The sequence below is a fragment of the Zeus faber genome (genome assembly GCF_960531495.2).
Source record: "Zeus faber genome assembly, chromosome: 10".
NCBI lineage: Eukaryota > Metazoa > Chordata > Actinopteri > Zeiformes > Zeidae > Zeus > Zeus faber.
This window is the reverse complement of record NC_137199.1, coordinates 10,607,664-10,632,046: the sequence shown is the minus strand read 5'-3', so window position 1 is coordinate 10,632,046 and position 24,383 is coordinate 10,607,664. Positions and strand designations below refer to the sequence as shown.

General features: G+C 45.9%; 1 protein-coding gene across 1 annotated transcript; it reads right to left on the bottom strand.

The window, feature by feature from the left end:
• Window positions 1-8,985: 8,985 nt before the first annotated feature.
• On the bottom strand, window positions 8,986-24,283 carry ccnjl (cyclin J-like; the record flags this gene model as incomplete). The annotated part of the gene is made up of 6 exons (XM_080007989.1): window positions 23,941-24,283; window positions 22,645-22,755; window positions 19,314-19,524; window positions 10,792-11,091; window positions 10,514-10,673; window positions 8,986-9,499 (listed from the first exon to the last, which is right to left on the bottom strand). The coding sequence occupies exons 2-6, from the start codon at window positions 22,720-22,722 to the stop codon at window positions 8,986-8,988; spliced, it is 1,263 nt and encodes a 420-aa protein (XP_079864115.1). The 5' UTR covers window positions 22,723-22,755; window positions 23,941-24,283.
• Window positions 24,284-24,383: the final 100 nt, after the last annotated feature.

The window sequence follows — 24,383 nt, the reverse complement described above, 5'->3', positions numbered from 1 at the left end:
CTCAGTCCATAACACTACCCCCCCTTCTCAAAGTCACTTTCTTTGCCCCATAAAGTCTCTCAAATGACCACGGGGTCGAAGGTTTCTCCGAGGCTGTGTCCATCCTGGAGTAGGAGGGGAAAGGACTTGAGCGGGGCCCTGGGCAGGGACAAACCAACAGGTCAGGGAGGGGGAAACAGGTCAAAGGGAAAAAGGTATAGTATGTGAGGGGCAGGGTGAGGCAGGTCATTGGAGGGGGCTTGGGGGTGGTCAGGGCAGTGTCTGGGGTTCCTGTCTCACTCCCTGGTCCCAGTGCGGTGGCCGTGCCCCAGTAGGGGGACAGTCAAACTCGATGCAGGGTGACTTTTCTTCCTCTTGGTGGCAGCTGGACCCTGTACACCACCTTGCCTAGTCTCTCCAGAAACCTACAAGGCCCCACCCACTCGCTGTCCAGCTTCGGGCACCTGCCCTTTTTCCTCTGGAAGTTATACACCCATACAGATGCTTCGACTTCAAAATGCCGTCCTCTGTCACGCACTTCGTAGTTCCTCTTCTGCCTTACCCCTGCACTCTGTAGCTGTCCTCTGGCAGACTTGCGAGCAGACTCGAAGCGGTCCTGGATCAGGGTTGTCGGGAGGTTTGCCCCTCATCATCTCAGCTGGAGTCCAGATCTCCCTGCCGAACATGAGAGGGGCAGGGAAGCAGGAAGTGGAGTCCTGGGCGGCAGACGACGCCGGCACGCCATTACCACAAGGGGGACATGGGTATCCCAGTCCCGTTGGTGTTTAGCCATCTCTATGGCCAGCTGTTGCGCCAGTGTGCAGTTAAATCTCGACCAGTCCATCGCTCTGAGGGTAGGGGCTTGTGGTGCAGGTCTTGTGGGAGCCCAGTTTTTCACACATGTCTGCAAACCCACAGGGTTCAAAGTTCCTGCCCTGGTCAGTGGGAATGACTTTGGGTGCCCCAAACTGCTGAACATTCCCTCCACAAATACATCCACTATGGTCTACGCCTCCTGGTCTGGCAGGCTGTATGCCTCGGGCCACTTCATGAAATAGTCTATGGCAGTTAAGATAGTAGTGATTACCCCTCTCTATGCAGGGGTACGGACCGAGGATATCAGTCCCCACTCTCTCCATGAGGCACCCCACTGCAAACTGTTGGAGCTGGGTGTAAGGTCTGTCTGTGGGGCCCTTAGATACACTGCAACTGTTGCAGCGGCGGCGATGGTCTTCCACATCCCACCTTAGCTTGCCCCAGTAGAATCTCTGACTGGGTGTCTTTCCAACCCCAAAGTGACCAGATCCAGGAGCTCCATGCACTGCCTAGAGCACCATCTCCCGTAGGGCCTCTGGCACCACCACCTGCAAACGTGTCTCTCCCGTAGCTGGTTCTTTCCAGCCCCTCTGCAACATTACATCACACAGGCGCAGGGCTCTCTTTTGGCTCTCTGAAAGACATGAGCCGCTGCAAGGCTGAGTGGTCACTGGGTCAAGGGCTTCATCAATGTGCGGAGGGAGGTAGGGGTCCTTTTTGATCAGTCTTTTTGAGGGGTCTGAGGTCACGCAGAACTGCCAATCATCCTTTAGCATTTTAGGGACCATGAAAATCGGGGAGGCCCGGTAGCTGGTGGAAGGCTCATCCTAATGGGCTGCGTATCTCTAGTTTTGATGTTGGACTGGATGAGATCTGTCCGGCCTACATCATCTTCTAACAGTGAAACACAGTCCTTGAACTCCAGCAAGAACTGCCACAGTAGACCGTGTTCACTGGGTGTCAGTCCATCACAGTTTTTCTATCAGACCTCCCTCACAGCCAAGGCTCCCTCCCCCTGTCAGGCGGTGCGGCGGGGACTGTGTGCGGGTGTAGACCAGGGGCAGGCAGGGAGGGTGGTGCTGTTGGCTTGTTGGAGGAGGTGCATGGCAGCCATGTTGGTTGTTGTCTCACCTGCCAGCGCTGCAATGGTGTGGGTCACAGGGCACCCTGGCTGGGGCGGGCACCTAAACATCTGAATGACCTATCCATTTGGAAGAGTGAGAGTTCTTCTCTTTGTGTTAATGACACAGTCCAGTGAACATCCCCGAGAACATCCAGTCGCAGTATACAGTCTACCAGGGTCGCGACCCACACCGGGCAGAGAATTAAACTTCCTTCCCACCCCAGCGTTATTAAAGCCTCCCCCACCATGGGAGTCCACTCTCCTCTGACTGTCTGAATTTTCATTATGGTGGGGAAAACAGTTGTCCTATCTTTCACCACATCGAGTTTCACCAGGTTTACTGAAGAACCTGTGTCCACCAGCACAGAGCAGCATGTCCCCTCAATAGTCACTAGGGCGTACCAGCAGTCTCCTATCCAGGTTCGGCCCAGCAAAAAATAAAAACAACTGCTCCAACTGGCCTTCGAAATCCTGCCAGTCACATTGCGACTGGCAGGTGAGAGTTGGGTGTTGAGAGGTGAGTGTTGAGACACATTTTGTCTGGCTCTGTGCAATTTGCTGAAGCGGAATTGACTGAAGACAGAAACCTTAATTAAGATCGACAGAAAGTAGCTGCAGCAAAGGCCCAGAGAAGGAGACACTGGTCAAAATCTCAACCAACACAACCCCCCAAGAATAAATAAACAAAATAAACAAATGAACAAACAAACAAACAAACAAATAAGACTGACAAATGAAGTTAATTATACAAGAAAATAAATGCAGTGGAATTGACTGCTAGTTTAATGACGAACACCTTAAAGTTACATGATGCAACTGATTGAAAATAAGTGAGCCGGGTGTAACAGGAGAGTTTAAGAATAAAATAATAATAATAATATATAAGAATAATTATTATATTTCCAATATATTTTAATTGTAAGTCGCTTTGGATAAAAGCGTCTGCTAAATGCAATGTAATGTAATGTAATGTAATTTCCAATTTATTGCAGCGAGGTTGTGCTATGAACAATTTTATTAAAACAAGGCCTGGGTTAGCCACACTCCTTTAAACAATGTTGGGAGCCACCAATATATAATGTTATTTTTTCTCTTTCTCATAATAAATGCCCACTTGGATCGTGGGCAGTACCCCCTTAACCACAAGGGGGTACTGCCCACGCGTGTTTAGTGGCGTTGATAACAGCTGATGGCGGACAACTTGAATTTTATAGTGTTTATATTCTGTGATTAATTAGGAAAACAACAAAAGAAACAGGGGCGCAAATTGATTCAATAGCATTCTGGGTTATTTTTAAATCAAATAAAAATTAAATTAAAATAACCCTTTGTTTAAACTTAACGGGCGAGATGATTGACTGCCCGCACAAAAATAAACATTGATGTGGACATACTGAGGATGCAAAGTTGATGTATTGACCATTCAACCTCCTCTTGTTAGCAAAGTCGAACTCAATAAATTGCCCTTTTGCGGCCTCTAGTGTAATTTAGCGCTCATTACACTGTCGATTAAAAATAAATAAACAAATAAATAAATTAATAAATTAATACAATTTAAATAAATACAATAGAATAATAGTATGTGCACGACAACTATAAAACCTAACTAAAAACAACAACCAAAGCCAGTTCTTGACGCTGCTGATTCATTTCGCCTAGTCGCCTCCTTAAAATGCCATCACTACTATCAGACAGTACGCAACTGTTGAGAACCCATGTGGAGGGAGAGGGCACCCGCTGCATCTTCCCCTCCCTCTCGCAGACGGACTGACTAAAAGGAAGCGGCGGCCTCGGCACCCTGCCTCCGCTGCTCCGGGAACAAAGAGAACGTGAGAATGATCCATTATCTAGAGTGGCGGGGCCCCCAGCTCTGCAACCCCCCCCCCCAGCGGGGCCCGTACAGATGGCCCAACGCTGCACTCAAGCCCTCCACAAGCATTAACTGAGCCCAGACGCCACAGTGAAATCATTATCTAGAGGAGATCATACCGCTGACCTGAAGAGCAGGTGCTGAAATGCTTACACAGTATTATTTTGTTATGGTAAATCAGCAGGCCTAACTTACAGGCCACGGCGGCTGAGGTGTCGATGATTTAAAGTGTGGAAAAAAGTATTTTAACGTTCCATATTTTATACTTTACACTTTATAAGGAACAGCAATTTAATGTTGCCTGACGCATGGGCTAATCAATATGTTGTTTCCATCGTTGGTGGCGGTGTCTTTGCACAAAGGCAGCGAATTTGATAGACCATCATTGCTGGTTGTGGTCAGTAAACTGTTGATTTGGATGAAAAAATATCCCCAGGCGATGCCGTGGATTACCACTTTAAGATTTAAGAAATTTAAAGCGGTTAAACTTGGATCAACTGCTAAGGGGTTATGTGATACCGCGCCACCCTCTTTTGGTATGGAACATTAAGCCTTAAGCCTCCCATGCACAATCTGAGTTTAGGTTCCATTTCAGTTGGAGACAAATGTGGCTTTACCCTGAAATGACATGTGACAACAGAGCGACAGGTGATGCAGATTAAGACTAAACCCTGTGGAACAAAGCGGCAGATGACAAGACAAACGGACACAGGTGCTACGAAACAAGCTGTTACGATTCCAGAGGCGATTCACCGACTTTTCCAACATTGGAAATGTGACATTCGTTATGGTTTCATGTAATGACGTTTCCAACGGCGTCATGACACGAGTTTCACTGACTTTTCCAACAGGGGAAATGTGACATTCGTTATGGTTTCATGTAATGACGTGAGCATTTTGAGGATAGAAATGTACTTTTGTATAGCAGCACAGAGGGTACCTTAGTAACCCTCAGTGATGACCACTGCCATGATTGTATATGGTAAAAAAAAGAAGATTGAAAGCATTAAAATTTAATTTGACCTTTATTCATTTTTACTATTATTATTATGTTCATTGGTAATTATTTTTTTTTTGCTTTGCCTTTTCTGGCGTATTATTTGTCCTTTTGTTTTCTATCTTCCTTTTACATCAGTGTTTGTGTTAAATTAGTAAAATAAAGTGCCTAAATTATGAAATGCCTACAGGGATATGGACATGAAGACTGTTTTTATTATATGGTAACCAACATTAATATTGAAATAATGAAAAAAAATAATAAAATAATAATAAAAAAAATAATAATTAAAAAAAAAAAAATATATATATAGTGTATGCAAATGTTTGTGTGTGTGTGTGTGTGTGTGAGGGATAAAACCGAAAACAAGCCTAAATTATGATGCTGTCCTATTATGCTCCTTTTCCACATGTTAATATAGGTCTCTGAGGTCCCCAAAACATGTCTTTGTAGTTTTTTCAGATGATGCATTCTAACATGTCTCTATGACCCTCCTTTTCTCAACGGGCTGCTTCAGTGTGTGCCGCTTCAAATGTAAATGAGCTGCCAGGCCCCTAGTGCTTGGAGCAAACTCATATTAGATCTACGAGGCCTTATTTAAAAGTTTGTTCTGAAGGAAAGGGCACTCCTGCACTGCCGGTTGCGGCGAACAGGGTTGTTTTTGTTTCACTGGATTAGGAAACGTCGGAAAATAAAATAAATACACCTACGATAAAAACAGTTTTGATTGGTTTTGTTTGCAGATCAAGCGGCACAGCCTAGTCTATCCACGACATCCTTTTCTTTTTGAAAGAAAGAAACACAATTCTTTTAAATACTTACATTTCGATCTTCTGCAGTTTTGTTCCGGACAATTGGTATTAATTCGGCTTTCTTTTAAAAGATTTGTGCTGGTCTGTAAGACAACAGAGCAGTTCCCATGCTTAGGGGGTCTGGTTGCGCTTGGTAGCTCTCCAGCTGTGGGTAGAGTAACTTATATGGGGAGCGGTTCTACTGAGGCCCCATATGATGTAGGAAGGAGTCGCAAATCCGAACGGCTTGTTGAATCACATTTGCTGACCAAGGCTGCCGAAAAAAAACCTGACTGAGTTGTCTTATTTCCCAGTTTGTGTGTTAGTGGGCCCATGTACACAAGCACTGAAAAATAGTTTTTCATCCCTTTAACATAAGAGAAAATCTAGAACAAATAGCACTGCTTTTGAGGGTAGTGAACAAATTCCTCAAAATGGCATAAAAGGAAACATGTAATTGGACCATGGAGGAGGAGTAGGAGGGCGGGATAAGGCTGTTTTAACAACTGTGTAGTCTGTGAAATTATACTTCATGAATCAGTCTCTTTATGACAAATGTTTCAATTAAACATCTGAAGATTTGAGCAAAATGAAACTTGCTGCAAAAATAAGAAAATGTTCCAAACCCCAAAAGTCTTATCTGTTCACTCGTTTGTTTTTATTTTATTTTACATGGCACATTTGATAGGAAAAGTCCCCCTCACTTTTCATGGAGGATCACATCAAACTGAGCAAACATGCCGTTACAAAATATAAAAATAGAAAGTTTGTAGTGTCACTTTGCAACTGTCGTGTTAGATAAACATCACGTGTTTTTAGTGAGAGCAAGATCTTATACAGAATGGAAAAAATGAAAATAAAATACAAAGCATACCTTGAGCTAACAAAGACAAATGGTTTCTAGGTTTATCTAGTCGCTGAGGATAGCTGCAATATGCAACATACTTGTTGAGTTCAGAGTCTTAAAGAGTCCCCCTGGGGCTGAAATCTAGCTCAGGGCAGTCAGATCAGCGCAGTTATCGAAATAAATTATAATGGAACCAGTGGTGTGCACGAAACAGTGATGGCTGTGAGGATCCTTTACAACAGAGGAGACATATTGCACCTTTCGGAATTCAGTGAGAGGTCGCTCTCATGAGTAGTGAAGGGAGAGCGGGTTGTCTTAAATAATAAAAATTACACTAATATCCATTATGTGAAGCAAAAAGGTTTAACTAGGAATATATCAAAATACGGAATGTGGAAACTAAACTTTTGAGGGAAAATCGAAGGCATACTGTGCTGTGTGAAGTGGCTTCAATCGTGGGGGAACGGGAGGTCCGGATGGTTGACCAGGAAGCGGGACTCGTATGTGGGACGCCGAACGAATGGTCGCGTTTTATTTAACATTTACGGTGTTGAGTCACAAACCGCAGTCTTTCACTTTATGTGGCGGTTTGGGCCACACCTCAAGCCAAATCGCAGCAGAGGTCAAGGCACTAACGTCGAGAAGTCCCCCCCCCCCCCCCCCCCGAAAACCTCGCGTGGTGCCGTACGAAGCGGAAGTGGTGTCGGAAGTGTGCAGTCGGTTTCAGTCAGTTTACCATTGACTTTAAACGAACTTCACAGGCTCCATCAGTGCACAACCGTGCCACCGCCCCCCCCACCCCCGGCCCCAAAATCACAAACATCCAGGTTCCTCTGTGATTTCATCCGTCGCCATGGAAACCAGTAGCCACTACTGATGAACAACACCGGGAATCTGGATGCGTTTATACTCCAGCAGGAAGTGGAAAATTGGCAATTGCAGCTTTAGAAATCTTGGAAGTAATTACCCCAGATCAGCTGCAGATGGCGAAGCGTTTCACCACAAGGCTCTCCCACCCCGTCGCAAATATAGAGCGTTGTGTTTTTGCCTTTAAGTGAAAGAGCTGCTCGGCCTCCAAGCGGCGCACGGTCCTCCTGGTGGGGTCGGGTGGGGTCAGATCGGGTGGGGTGGGGTGGGGGGCTATGCTAGCATCCGCTTAAAGCACACTCGATGGAACAGAGTTATGAGATGCCTCGAGTAGTTTCTGTCATACAACCTGAGTTTAAATATGCAGATACTATACAGGAATACAAAGAAACTAGTTTAAAACATGGTCTATGTTGGTACTATTGAAACAAAAATCTATGCTATATAAACCAAAAAAAATAAGCACCAAAAAAGATAAAGGAAAAAGTGTGTGATAAATAAAAGCTACAGCACGTTTAAATGGCATCGTATTCAAGTAATTTGTTCAAGTCCCTGATATGTTGTGGTTCATGTAAACATTAGAGTAAATAACACAGACACAGAACCGACATTTCGTAGGAAGGCAGCAGCAAATTCATATGTACACACAAGAGCAACCAACGCCCGGGTCTTCTTCACGAGTATCCAAAAAACACCCTAACCCGTCGGTATCGGTTCACTTCAAAGTCGTTTTTAATCGTTTGCTGGAGGCGCTGCTCGAGAGCAGAGACCGGAGGCGCGTTCGGCGAGTTCTGGCGGCCGGGCCGAGCCACGAGACCGGACTTCGAGGAAGAAAGGGAATGGCAGGATGGAGACATCAAATCCAAAACATGGCAGGTTCACCCAAACTGTGGCTTTCCCGTGCTGTGCACTGAAGGGTGAACATGAAGGGCACAGGTTTGGGGGGGGGGGGGGGGGGTCTCCAAAGAGCCGTTCCAACACCAGAGGCGTTAGATCCATGTTAACTGACTTTGTATTCCCTAGCATTTCAATGGCACGCCCTCTTTGTTCTTTAGCAAGTCAGCTACAAGCTTATTTTAAAGCATGTGGAGGATCCAAAAAAAAAAAAAAAAAAAAAAAAAAAAAAAGATTTTTTTTTTTATCATTAACTGCTCCTTCCTTGTAGCATAATACAAACATTTTTTTGGGAGAAAAATAAAAATGACAGAGCAGCAAGATTATGACACGTACACAACGTCCTGCATACTCCATCTGGCTCAGCCATTACACAGCTGAAAATAGGCACTGAATGAGGCGACAGCCGGGACAGGCTGCACTACTTTCCTCTCATTCACAGTGATAACAGTATCGTTAACCAGGTAAATAAACCGGCTAACCCTTTGAAAACACAATATTCATCGATGCCCGTATAATGAAATGTCCTCGGGGCTGTGACTCGACACAGCGCTCGCGTCAGCCGGCGGCTCACGTCAATGTGATGACTTCCACTGGGTCGACCTTGCCTTTGGACCTCTGCTTGCGCTTGAGGCGTCTCTGAGCGAGGGAGGAGGGGTCAGGGCGAACGGAAGAGGGTGGCACAGTGCCGACGGAGAGAGAGATGAGGTCCGTGAGTGGTTGTATGGGCGGGGGAAGTCGGGAGGGGAGCATGGTGCTGCTCTCCCGTCGGGCTTTCCGCTCCCTCTCCGTCTCCTGGCGTCACCTGTCGAAGCAGCCGGCCGCGAAGGTGTGGTGGGCGCCGAGGTAGCCCCCGCCGTACGCCACGCTCAGGCAGTGGCGCGGCTCAGCGGCCAGCGCCATCTGCATGGTGATGGGACCCTGGAGGGGCAGCGCCCGGGCACTGGGCTGCAGGCCGGCGCTCAGGCCCGGGTACGGGGGGAAGGTCCCACCGGGCGTCAGGGAGGTGGCGCCGGTTAGCAGCCCCATCCGGTGGCTCTGGAGGAAGTCCGGGGAGACGTTGACCACGGGCCCCAGGGCCTGCGAGTCGGCCAGCATTTGCAGCTGGGACAGCGAGGGGGAATGCTGAGATATGTGTGGGAAACCGTCGGGCTGGAAGAGCAGCGGCTGCGGGGTGGAGGTGGAGGGGGAGGAGGCCGGCCGCTGGATGGCCGACACAGGGGAGAGGTGAGAAGGCTGAGACTGTAGAGATGAAGGTCGGTGGGGAGGGGTCGATTTGGCTTTGTTGGCCTCCTTAACGTCGTTGTCATGAGCACTAAGGACAGAAGAGGAAAATCATTATTATTACACAAAGTATAAAATAAAAAAAAAAAAGACAATAACACATTCGGTTTGATAACAGGTTTGAGTGTGTGTATGTTCATGAGAGCAAGCAGTGTGCAGGACACTCTGGGGACAACAGCCAATATTTCTGGGGTTCCGGTGTAGCTGGCGGATATCCGGGCCAACACTTCCTCTTCCGTGCGCCTGTCATTGTTTACAGTCCGTGTGGGGAGCAAAGGAGGCGAAACGCATCAGATGCAATGCAATCTCAGCTACGGTCTGACAACGATTTAGCTTTTTATCAGCCTTTCATTTTCTTCTTCCTTTTTTTTTTTTTTTTTTTAAACTCCTGACTATTTGTGAAACTTGTAGAGGTCGTCTCTCAACTCCATTCTCTCGTCTCAAGTTGCTAATCGGACAGTAAACAATGACGGGCGCACAGAAGAGGGAAGTCTCTGCGCCGAATATCCACCGGCTAGACCGGAACCCCAGAAATATTGGCCGTTGTCCGCAGAGTCTATCGTCCTTAGACCGACAGCCGATGGGTTCCGAGATTGTGCAGGACATAATGGCCACTCAGAGGAAATGGAGCTGCTTGAATGAATTATTATTATTTTTTTTTAATTGCACTCGTGTACACACATTTGTCCACGGAGCAAGAACGGAATTACTAACTCTTGAGCAGAATTACTCCATCGCAAAAATCAGCAGCTAGAACAGGATGGATCGGCTTTGTCAAGCTATACATCCTGTTGAGAATAATTATGAGCCTATACTGGTCACTGCTAAACTCCCTCCTCTAACCTGGAAGCAAGCAAAAAAAAAAAAAAAAAGAGGGTTTCATCTACCTTGATCAGCTGTCTTCTGTGTCTAACCAATGGCATGCACATTATTACTTTAGCTGGTAGTAGTCAAACCAAATGTAAATGACAGTCTGCTGAATCTTCTATGGGAATGAGTAGGAGTTAGTAAAGTTAGAGAAATAATTTGTTTTATTTATTTATACAGTAGCATGAGTTCGATGCACTGGGTGAGGTGGTCCCAGGTGTAGCCTGTTAGGAGATGGAGAGCCGTGGTCCAGTTGGGGGAGATCTGGAGGCAGATACGCGAAGACGCCACACAGGCTGCGGCGACCTGAGACGGACGAAAGCTCAGGAAGGCGTGGTCTGGAAGAGACGACAAACAAAACGAGTTACGTCCCGAGATACTCGGACAAGCAACTATGTTCAGGGTTGCAGGGAGGAGAACGAAAATGAAGCAGCCTAAACACTGAGCTGCGGTCACCTTGCAGAGACACCTCCAGGAAGTAGTGTGTGTATTTGTCCATGAAGGCCTTGGTCTTGGAGAGGGAGGACAGAGGCCAGCCGTTGTACAGGTCGCCCTCCTGCACCGACACGTGGAGGTAGTAGTCAATAAAGTGTGCGGGCGTAGGCATGCACAGGTTCCAGCCAAAGGTCTCCAGCAGCAGCAGCTCCATCTTAATTAGGTCCTTCTTGTTGAGCACGAGGTTCAGGCTGCACATGAAGCCCAGCGAGTTGAGCTGCTCTAGTTTGGGCACCCGGTCCTCTTTCTCCTCAAATTTACCTGGAGGGAAGGGGGGGGGGGGGGGGGGGGGGCGTTAACAACATATTTTAAAACGGAAGGCAGCTCGCATCAATTTATAGATTACGTATTTGCAAACTTTAGTTGTGGAGTATCTACGAAGATGGAAGCCAATGAAAATCATGACGATCAGATTGTGTAAAACACTAAGGCTATAAATTACACAAATCTGTACATTTCTTGTGCTGGTGATTTAAATTTTATTTTTTTATTTAACATATTTACTGAGACTTACTTACTAATATTCACCACAGCTCTGGCCAGCCCCAAGAGCCAAACAGACAACTTCTAGTTCTGATAGACCCCGCCCAACACCTTGATCAAAAAAACAACTTCATGCTAAAACCCAGATTCACAACTGGAGCACAGCTCAGTAAGTCTAATAATATGGATTCCAGGAGGCATACCCAGAGGAATTCATTGAAAAGGAATTTCACGCCATTGGTCACGGCCTTGCAAAGCAAAATGTTGCCTCAAACTAGACAGGTTGCTTAAAGCGTACGCAGGAAGTCAGAATACAGAAGTCCTCAACTACACCCCATCTGGCCCTGAGGCTTGGATGAACATAGAAAGCAGCACTTCAATGTTGCTTACAGCGAACACTCCCTCAGACAAAATCAATCGACCTGATGTTAACTCACTGTGCTCCAGAGCCCAGCCTGCGAAATCACAGCAGCACCGCCGCAGCACCACCCCTCCCCACCCAAAAACGTGCGCCCCTTTCATAGCAACAGCCCTCAGGCCTCATGGGTCCATGCAACCAATGAATGGGGGCGATTCTGCCTTTAATCCTCAGGTCCAAAAGGCCCCTTGCTCGCATTTTAAGATGGTGACAAGGAGTCAGATTACATCGGCGCATGCTTCCCAAAACATCCTGTAAAGCCCAGGCCTTTGACTATAAACAGTTTTTAGCAGGGAAATGTGGTCAGACGTGCTAGATGATGGCGTTTAAACATGTTTTCTCAGCCTTGTAGGGTGCTGTGAACAGGCAAGCATATTCAGTCAAGGCGTCCTCAAAAATTTCACATAAAGCAATTGCTTTTTAAGGAACACATAAAGCCTGCAACAACCCCTCCAACCCTCACACAATTGGCATTGACATGCGCTAACAATTACATGCAGTACACCCATACACAAGGTTGACGGCTGAGAGAAATAGGTCAGTGAATACCCAGTACCACCTACTAAACCCCATTGGATGAAACCCAAGAGGCTAATGATTGGAACTTGTCAAAACACCTTGGGATTTAGAAGAACACTCTACTCTAGTTGTTCCCAACGTGGGGTCCAGGAACCCTACGCTGGGACTCCAGGGGTTTTTCAAGCGCTTCCAGGGGATACCGGGCAAAATGATTATTAGTTAAACTCTATCACAATCACTATTTCATTGACACCCTAGCACCATAGAGAATGTACAACAATGGCTGTCTTAATCATTGTTTCACTGTTATCGCCCTAACTATAGTAAGGACAGGTAGACTGTATGGGATTGTGAACAAAACCATATTGAACAATAAAAATCCTCTCAGATTGAGGTCCCAGAGACAAAATGATATCAAATAGGCACCGTATATCCAATGCACATCAATTTAAGGGCCCTTGATATGAGAAAGGATGAGAATCACTGCTCTGAGCTTCATCCTGCTCAACACCTTTCCCAACACTTTAACCTGTCTGTCTGCCCGGCTGTCCTGATATTGGGTCCAGGCCACAATCTGCCCACATCTTTGTGTCCAGGCTCACATGTGCACGTCTGGAGAGGAGGGGGCAGGGCACCACACTATGTGTGACTTTTACTGCTGATAATTGGGCCGGCTATAAAGCAGGAAGCAGAGGGAAGGCGATAGAATGATTAAGAGCGAAACAGAGGGCGGGCTGTGTGTGTATGTACGGGGGGGGGGGGGGGGTCGCCAGCCAAAGCAGCCAGTGGGGCAATTATCACCCAGGCAGTAACGGTGTCTCCACACCAGAGCAGGAAGCACTGTGAAAAAGGGCCGTTTAACCCCACCGGGGCTCGTTGCAGGGCCCAGTCCACACATGCCCCAATCTCTCACCCTCATATCCTCTGGGCCTTGTCCTCCGGCTGCCACAAGCCACCATGCTCACACAGACAGCACCATAAATCGCCCGTCTCCACACTACCCCAGCCGCTTTGATCTTTAGAGGGATGCATTGAGAGGCAGCCTCCTGACTGCGTACCCCAATTATTCTTATTTTACTACTTGTGGGTTTCTGGACACATGTAACTGCAAAGAAATTGGAGGGCTGTCATTTTTAAACGTGAAAATACCCTTTTTTTTTCCCCCCTCTCTCCCCTCTCTTCGTCACATCTCTCTACAAGAGAGAGGATGCATTCCTCTCCTCTGAGTTCAGCCCACCTGGAATGCAGGTTGCTAAATGATCCTATCTTTAGCCGGTGTGCTGAGGTGAAATGGAGAGACCCGTGTGCTTCCTGAGCCGAGACGAGCGCTACGCCTGCGCCAGCCTCGCACGGCGGCCAGAGGAGAGGGGCGTGGCGGCTAAATGGAAGGCAGCAGTGTTTGGTGGCAATGATGAGAGAGGTCGTGTGAGAACTTAAGGTGGGAGTTAGAGGTCAGGGGTCAGGAAAAGGTAAGACCAGGATGCACCCAGGTGTGTTGCTGGGGGGGAAGCCTCAAAGCAGCATTCTGGCACTCACCACTTCTGTTAAATCTGCATTTTGCTGACATCATGAAATTCAAGACCAAATCCCTTGATGGCAAAAACCAAGAGACAGGAACAGGAACTTAACAATTAATAATTTAGGCAGATCTAAATACGAGACTTATTTACGAAATTTTTATTTATTTTTTTGCTTTTAGTTGACAGCTGGGGAGGACTGTTCACTGCTCTTTATAGCTTTTAATTTGCTGGCTCATCTTTCATTGGGAGTGTGAAATTTCTCAAGAGCTCTATGGCACAACCTCCTCCATGTTGTCACCCCTGGCCCTCTGCGACTCGCACAATGTAGGCCCAAACCGACCCCTGACCCTCGATGGCAACGCTTGGGTGACCAGAGAGAATCTCAGAGTCCTGGACCTCCTAAAGACACACACTGTGTGTGTGTGTGTGTGTGTGTGTGTGTGTGTGTGTGTGTGTGTGTGTGTTGGGGGGGTGAACAGGCGTTGCCAAACCTAAGGCCTTGAGATGTAGAGTGCTTTGTGGCCTAATGGGGACAAAGAATGGGGGTGAAATTACTCCCCCTAACAGAGCCTCGGGCACTGTCAGTCTCACTCCAAAGTCAAACAATCACACACAAGTCAATCCCACACATTGGCGCCAAATCTCATATATTCACTACTTTTCATTGTCCATTTAGTATTTATTAACCGTTTAATGAATGCATAGGTTAAAAGCTGCTTGGCCACTTTTGGTTAAAGAAACAACAACGATGCATTACTGTAATTACTAGGTCCATCCATCTGGCATATCATTCTATTAATTATACAGGCTCATGACAATTCCACCAGAATTTAGATCAAACTGGCAACTAAATGGTGAGGGGTGGGCAGCGGCGCGGGGCTGCAGCGGCCCCCCCTATAAATCTACATATCAGGGTGCCCTGCTGAGTGCTTCATCACTAATATGTCTTGTTTCACTGCCCCCCCCACCGCCTCCAAAACACCCTCCCCTTCTACACTGTTTAAGATCAGGCACTGGCCTGCCTTTGAAGCACCGCTTCACTCATTTCCCAGCCCCCCAGGGACGCAGTCTTGCTTTTACTGCTCCCCCCTGTCTCAGGACTGGTTGAGCCTACGCGGCCCTGACAAGGTGAGAGGGATGCAGAGGAAAAACAGCCAACAGTGCAGCGGGCCGGAAAGTCCCCAATTCAGCACCAGCCACCACAGCATGGCCACAAAAAGAGTGTCGCCAGTATTGGGCGGGGGAAGAAAAAAAAGTCTGCAGAAAATTTACAACTGTCTAAATAAAGGTTAAGCAGACAGTGTTTGTTATATACATATATATATTATATACTCTATGAGCGTGTGTCTGGGGGTTTACCAATTGTCAACTTGTTTAATAACCATGGCTTCTAATGCACACACAGATTCGTACAAATTCACCAACCTCCACCCCTAGCTCCTCTCCCCTCCCCCACTCCAGGAGGAGGCTGCCTGGCTGGCTGGCCTGCTTGTATTCAGGGGCTTTTGTTTGAGGCCTGACTCGGAGAGCATATGGCAGGTGCCCCTCAGCACACAGTCCCTTGCCACCCCCAGGCCTCGAGGCCTGTGTGTACTGTGCACTGTGGGTGAGCATGTGTTTGACTTGATGCTTTTTTTTTTTTTTCTTAAAGGGTAAAATTAAAAATAAAAGGTTAAGTTAACCCATAACAGATGTCAAGTCTATTATCAACTAAAATCTACCAAAAATAAAAATTAAAAACACGCTTAATCATCGCAACCCTGATGAAAGACTTTGTACACGTAAACCTAATGCCCCCCCACTCAAAAAATACAATGACGATGCAGAAAGTGGTCATTGTGAATGGAAAAAGTGTAAAAATGCATAAATACAGTGTAAATACCAAGCAGATGAAGAGTGTGTGTGAGACAATGAATGTATGAGATACAGCGATGAAGCACCTCTGCGGGGAGAAAGAGGCCGGAGACATACAATGAGTCACACACATCCACATCCATGATGTCATTAAGCATGACAAATAGCTGCCGTGCGCAGATCTCTTGACTTCAGGGACAGAGATCTCGCCAAGAAGACTGACGTATTTACTAAAGGGCTCAGTGGAATGCAACACCAGAGAAAGTAAACACTCCGAGGTGAGGGGGAGAACTTTGAATTAAATATGTAGGTTTATAAAACCACCAATCAGCAGCGAGATGACAGAATTTGCTTTTAATAATAATTAAAAAAAAAACTTAAATTTTGAGGAACATGGGGTTTAACAAGAGACTGCAAAGACAGGAGAGCTCCACACACACACACACACACACACACACACACACACACACACACACACACACACACACACACACACACACACACACACACACACACACACACACACACACACACACACAATAATAGAGGTAGCAATTAATTAACTGAGCGTGGAAGCTGGAGGAATGTAAACAAAGACAATGTGTGCTCCTGTCAAAGAGCAAGCAGCGGGGACCTGGGGAGGCAGTTCAATAACTTGGCCAGATTCCAAAGCACCCCAGGACGGATAAAAAAAAAAATATATAAAAATAAAATAAAAACAGGACAACTTTGAATCAAATGTCCTTTCAAGCCTTCATCAACAATTACTCCCTGGAGCCTGTGCAGGGGCAGCAGAGAACACAGACAGAGACCTGACTCTCCTCAGACTGAAAGCCCACAACCAAAAGATGCGGGACTCAGTCCTCGAGCAGAGCGGCCTCTGGCTGCTTTGGGTTAATAATATTTTCATCACTCCACGAGTGAACTCTGAAAGCTATTCTCGGAGTCTCATGACATTGCTTTTAAAATAGGACCTCTTTCAAGTCTCATAAAAATCTATCCAACCACAGAGGCTGGTCTACCCGTGAAGCCACTTTGTCGTGCGCACACACACACACACACACACACACACACACACACACACACACACACACACACACACACACACACACACACACACACACACACACACACACACACACACACACACACACACACACACACACACACACACACTTCCAGACTCCACTTTGACGGCATCATTAGCCTAATTTCCCTTGATGCCAAGGGCTGCTTTAATGTATAGAGATCGTCTTTCGATTAATCGAGCCACTGATAACTATAGCGGAACTTGCATGATCGTAACCAGCCTTACCATACGTAAGCCATGAATACACAATGGACTTTCACATTATTTTTGCACACATTCTATAACAGCAGTAAAGCATTATTGAAAAACTAAGCTCATTCACACCCACACAAACACAGCTGGAGACTGTGACTGCGGGTGTGGATAACATCTTGCCAGCAATCAGACTGGAGCCATGGAGACTCCAGTTTGTTATCCTATCTGCACACAGGCTCCTGTCTCCATGTTTCTCCAATCAGACACTGAGTCACTTGAAAATGATGAGCCCAAAGTACAATAAGGCGCTACGATTAGGAAAAATATAGAAAGACGCACGCAATTGGTAGGGTAGAAATCCCAGGTAAGTTGCCCACTGTGCTCCGCTACAGGTCTCAACAACAACAGAACATTGCACCTTTGATAAGAGGAAGGTGGCGGGTGTGACAGTGGCGCCTCCCGGCAGGCCTGTGTGCGGGACTTAAGCCTGGTTCAGCCGTAGTGTCGAAGAAGAAGGGTTGTGCAAAGAGTCCCGCAGGCACAAGCTGTAAGATCCATCCACACATGACCACAAAAATAACCAGATGGTTTATTCACGGAAGGAGATAGCGCCGTCTCTTTCCAAAGATTTGGACTATTTTAATACTTGGGGACGGTCGTCAGAGTTTCCGTGAGAAAAAAATGCTGCCGCTCCACGTGTCCTGGAAGATTTCATTGTCCCGGAAAAATGGGAGAGATTCCGGTCAAATATAGTCTGTATTTATTGAGCTTAAAACATTGATAGGCAGGCTGTACAAAGCATGAAATCATGAAGGCATGTGGCTTTATAATATTTTTATTGAATATTTTAAATAAAATAAGTCCCGTCAGTTAACGCCATTTTATATTATGCCTATTACAATTTTAAATCAAGCAATTTCGGTTTGTGAGCAATAAGTAACAAGTGCAGTCACTTTAACATTTCACAATTTTGGTAGAAATCGAGAACAAAATAAATATTGCAAGCAGGTCTTAATAAAAAGGTTTGTGGTGTTACACGTCTTGTCGACTTATTTTACTCAACGAATATCTACCCTCTGCTTTGGGTCTGAACTTAAATATCCTAAAAAACCGGCAAACTATGGATGTATGTCCCTGTTGTCGACGATACATCATCTTTCTGCTTCTCCGTGTGTACGGTGTTTACAAACGCAACCTGTCCAGGAGGGAGGGGGCCAGGGCTTATTTCTATATCGACAAACGTGATTGGTTAGAGGTGACGGGTCAGCTTTAGATCGTCCAAACTGATTGGCTTTGCATTGCAACTTATCAAAGGTGTAAATCAACAGATCTGCGGATTTTTTCGAAAAATGATCGGGTCTATTTTATTTCGACATTGAGGAAAAAAATATTGTGACAATTTCTAATTACATTTTTTTTGTTTTGTTTTAACGCCTAGCACTAACTTTAAATTGTGCTTAGAGGGAATTATTTTCACCGGATATTATGACCTTATGAGATTTAAATATGTAGGACAACAGATTTTCCCGGTCAAAAACCTGCAATTACCGGATAACGGAAACTCTGTTCTCCGTAATGTTCACAACAACAATTTGCACAAACTCAGGACTAAACCCTGCACTCACCACAATAAATATACATTCATTTAACACTTTGTATTTTATTTTACTGCTCTTTTTTTAGTTATTCAGATCCTTCTGAACTCTGGACTTGTAATGTTTACAGCAACTCTTTTACTTTCCCTGCTGGTTTGTTGCACAGTGACCTTCGTCCTCCAGGAGAATGTTGCCGCAGCATCCACACGGCAAAGCGCAACTATACATGCTCATGGTCCCTGGTAGTGTGCGGCTCGCTCGCGGTGACTATAAAAGAGCGTTCAAGCACCAGTGGCCACCACAAGCGCGTTATCGAAGTCAGGATCAAATATATGCATGGAGCACTGCAGATGCAAATACAGACATAATCCCTACAGGCAGACCAGGTTTCTCCTTAAACAATGGCGCAGTCCAGGCACTACAATGGTGACATTGTTTAAGTAACAACAGCCTCCAGCTAACACTAAACTGTCATTCTGCCGTCAGATGAGAACAGTGGGGTAGGGGGGGTAAAGTCTCCCGTTCTCCTGAACATAACTTATATGTTAGCTTTAGAGCTAAAAGAGTATCTCTGGTAACTACGCTTATGTCTTCTGCTGTACCTCCATAAATATGGAGAACCTGAAACAGATCTTTAAACACAAGTTTCTAGCTTCAAATTTCACTAGCTTCTAATATCAACCAAAGCACATGGTAATTAGCTTCTAATATCAACCAAAGCACATGGCTGGAACCCAAAAGGAGATGTTTGTGTGGTCACAATGCGCTATGTTGGTAATAACGTTGGAAAGGTCATAAGTAAGACTCACTTGCTAGCAGCAAACAGGACAAGGCAATGACGTAGAGCTGCTTGATGGCCACATCGTAGTGGTCCATGAACAGGTCCAGGAGGTACACGGCCAGGTGTCGGGCAGTCGGGCATAGCTGGTAGCGGTTGCTCAGAATGGCTAATAGGTCGGCAAAGTAGCGACGCATACCAATCTGGGGTGAATGGGCCCGATACACTGGCAACTTCAGCTCCTGTGGAGAAGAGGAATGGAGAGGTAAATAGCAAGATGGAAATGCAGCAGGAGAGATAAGCCCCTTTTATACAGAGATCCCGCATTACTGCTGTAAAGAAGACCCATCGCCATCATGGTTTTGCTTTTTTGAAACTGAACAAAAACGCCACCCCCGTTTTGTGATTCTCAAGATAACATGCCGGCTTTCCCGGACTCAGAGGCGTGATCACCGGGCGTGATGTGTAACACAACATCAGCCTCTAGTGTGACGTATAACATAGGCCTAGGGCAGCGACATAAACATTACAGCGGCACAATAATGGCGGATGAGGTGCTTTTGTTAGCTGTGCACATTTATACCTCACTGCAAAACGCAAGCAAAGGTGATGTGCATCGTAATGTTATACATCATGCAGCATACAATGGCGGATTCGTGAGAGCAACGTGTTTGTGCGATAAGAAACACGTTGGAGGAGATATTGAAGAAAGAGCCGTAGAGGTTTGGTTCCTCTTAGTAAGTTGCTTGGTGGCGGGCCACACACACACACACACACACACACACACACACACACACACACACACACACACACACACACACACACACACACACACACACACACACACACACACACACACACACACACACACACACACACACACTTTTCGGCGACCACCTCTGATTTCCGGCTGAGCGCCGGATCAACAATGCCGCCCCCCATTCTGCGTTCGTACCTTTTATACAGAACAGCGAGGCAGAATAACATGGCAACATTCCCGCCTTGAAAAGGCTGTGTAAAAGGGGCTACAGCCGGGGCACGAAGAGGTGGTCCAACAACGGAGGAGGGGCTTGTTAAGGCCATGCATGATAATAGCCAGCCATGCATGTATCCTGCCGACTACATTTAACTGGCAACAGAATCGCTGTTGCAGACGGAAAAATTAACGCCACAAATGAAGCCATTTTTCGGAATAAGAGATTCATAACTATGCTCCAGTTCATCACCTACCGGGGTAGCGAGAGGAACATCAATTTAGATCACAGCAGGGTCTGTGAACAGGGGACTGAGGTGTGTGTGAGACGGGGCACAGTTCCCCCACGGAGCCCGAGCAATAGATAGGATTAGGTTTCACCCCGAGCACAACTCCTATTCATTTTCAATTAGTTGCCAGTGTTTCAAAGCAGGGTGGAAGACTCTACGGGCCCTTCCCATTCAATCACACCCCAGTCCTTCCTGAGCCACCCCAGATAAATAGGGTTGCTATGGGCTCTAGTTTAAATGTGCGCATGGTAGTAGAATTATAAAGTGTTTGCTCTACACATATAAGCCCGTCATATATTTGTTCTCTTCTAGTTGTTTGTGTTTCATGGAGGCCCGCAAGTACTAAGCTGCTTATGCATCTGAATTTTTTTTTTTTTTTTTTGTGTTTTTGCCCTCACCGAATCTCACCAAAAACAAGGGCTTTCTGGTTTGGATTTCCAAGCAGATTGGGGAACACTGGAATAATCTCTTGGGACCCCTAACCGTTGGAAACCAGTTAGGGGTCCTCATATTAGGGGAGCAAAACAAAAAAACATCCACTCTACGTCAAGACTGTTGTTTAGGAACTTCCTTGCCCCGAGGCCGGTATAAAACAGTCCTAAACTGGCTTTTAACAGCGGGAAAAAAATCCAGTTGTGTTTGAAAGACAAAATTCACACCCCCAAAAAAAAAAAAAAAAAAAAAAGAATGTAGGCTGAGTCTAATTTGTATAGCACAAATGTGCTGTGAGGGCAAATATACAATTACGGTTCCATTTACACCATCAGCCATTCGCTGTGAAAGAATACAAGACAATAGTGATTGTCAGACTAACACTTCAATTGAATCTATATATAAACACAGCCACTCCCAAATCCACATACAAGACCACCATGAGACGCCCACCCCCCACTCTGCCAAAACCAACTATTCCACCCAGTGCTCTCCACCCACTACCTAAGTCTGCCCCTGGTCCATCTGTCTGTCTGGGGGTTTGTGGGGCTGCAGGAGTCTGGGGGGGGCGGGGGTTGATGCAGGCTGGGGAGGCGCATTTGTGGAGTAACCGCACCGTAATTAAGGATTCCACAGCTGCCTCTGCCTGATTTGCATGTCTGATAATTTGCCACATGCCACACACCACAGTTATCTCCCACATCAGGGCATTACCGCAGCAGCAAACATCATTAGGGCTGGATGGGACTGTGGGGGCATCACACGGAATGAAGGTCTCGCATAATTTTATCACCAATTTCAACGTCTCTAGATATCTTCTCCCAAAAGATCTTCTCCCGGTTCCAGCAGTAACTATACATGAACTGGAAATAAGACAAAGGGAGGGCAACGCAGGAGGCTTTGAAGGTGACTCTGTGCGGCTTTTCCCGAGTCACTGTTGAACTGGAGTTAACTAAATCCGATTGTGAACGACTCACGTTAAGTCTATTTTAAGAAATATAGGCAATGGTATTTAGAAATGCCACCAAGTGAACGATGGCTCTATTATGGTGATACAGGCGTCAACCATCACGGCTAATTAACATTTTCGTTTTGGCAGTTAATGAGCCTTAACACACAGTGTAATCTGAATTATGCATCAGTGTGATAAGGGTGACGGGAAATATCAGTCCACTTGAATATCATATCAGCGTTGTGTGGATATCTCAAAATTTTATGTTATGAAGAGGATAGTTTTCTTATAGTTTGCTGTATTGTCTTCAACTCTTTAGTTCTGATGGTAAATTAGAAATAGTGCCCGCAATATATTTCCAAACACTTTAACCGCGACAATTCTTGCCAATACTAGTTTTTCCAAGCCAAGCACCACCATTGAATAACAATTAAAGCCCTTCATTACTTCCATGAACTTGCTCAAGGAAGAAACGCGCTGTCCTGTATAGAGCCAGCCTATTTATTGTTTTGATAGGATAACACGACGGTTACAAAGTATGCTGATGTGCAGTTTTAACACTGCACGCCAGCCTGTGAATCATCTTCTGTCTTTTAAAATGACACGCAGTCAGAAAAGCCAACGGCTTACAGTGTCAACAAAACAGGGGCCCGCCTATCACGAAACACACACAGAGACGGAGCCTGCCTCAGCGGGCGGCGTTCAGGGGCCTCACCTTGATGCGTAGAGATTGATGGATGTCTGCCGCTAGCTGTCCCTTCCACCACTGCCCATCTCTTTCCATCTCTCCCATCCAGAGAAGGCCCCAAGGATCGAATTATTCCTGCTGGAACAAATATCAACCGCAGTGATACTGGCGTTATGTCGGCGGTGACACTGAAAAGTTGCAGCGCGTTGGAAGCAAAGTGTGCAGCGCAAAATAAGGGTTCACTGTGAATAAGATGTGAATGAAGGAAAAATGTATACGAACTATAATATATGAATGACTAAAAATGAAAAAAGATTTCATTCGAATTTCGAACAGGAAAAACATTCTGTTTTGAGTGCACTGAAAGATGGATCCGATTAGATGAATATAAAACAAAAGGATTACACACAATACAACTAAAATATAAATAAACCTCTGAACCAACATATACATATATATACACATACATACATAAACATACATATATACACACACACACATATATATATACACACACATATACATATATATATACACACACATATACATATATATATATACACACACATATACATACACACACACACACATACATACATACACACACACACACACACATATATACACACACACACATATATACACATACATACACACACACACACATATATACACATACATACATACACACACACATATATACACATACATACACACACACACACATATATACACATACATACACACACACACACACACATTTATACACACACACACACACACACACACACACATATATACACACACACACATATACACACACACACACATATATACACATACACACACACATATATATATATACATACATACATACATACATACACACACACACATAAATATATATCCACACACACACATTATATATATATATATATATATATATATATATATATATATATATATATATATATATATATATATAGTGTATGAAGACCGTATGTATACAGTGTTTTTAACGGTGCTGGGGGTACAGTGCTTTAGAAATGTTTTCTTCCAGGTATAATGAATTAAATCGTTTTAGGGGAAAGTTTAACTTCGCCCCCCAGCAAATCGCCGCGGCACGGGACGACCCTTATCCCCGGCGTGCACGAGGGGTTCGCGGCGTTCAAAAGATCCGCTCTAAATAAAAATTAAAAATAAAAAAAACACAAACCCCCCCCGTCGTTCTAAAGTCACACAACTCCCTCCACCGTCAAACGGGACCTGCGAGGCAACAGACAAACGGACTTTTCATCGCGGGCGGCTGCGGGCGCCACTCACCACCGCGACGGGATCGCCCCCCAGACCCCTTTGTCTCAGTCCGACATCCTGACGGTGAGGACTCCCGACTCCTTCTCCTGGGGGTGGAGGGTGGAGGGTGGTGGTGGTGGTGGGGGGGGAACTTTCTCTATCAACCGCTTTATTTCGCTCAGCCGCGCCGCTCCAATCCCGACCCCGGCAGCTCGACGAGACAGCTCCTCCGCCGGAACCAACGTCGAGGCGCTTTTGTTTCCGCTGGGGTGGTTTTTGTTTTTTTTTCGGTTGTTTTTTTTGTTTGTTTTTTTTTTGGGGTCTTTTTCCCCCCAAAAAACTCTTGACACTCTGTCCTCGGGGATGAGGGCGCTCGGCACGGACGCAGCGACGCTTGCTTCTCCCTGTGAAGCGCCGCACCGCTCCGGCTGGCGGCGTGCTGGGGCCGGGATCGAATTACGGTTACGCGCTTG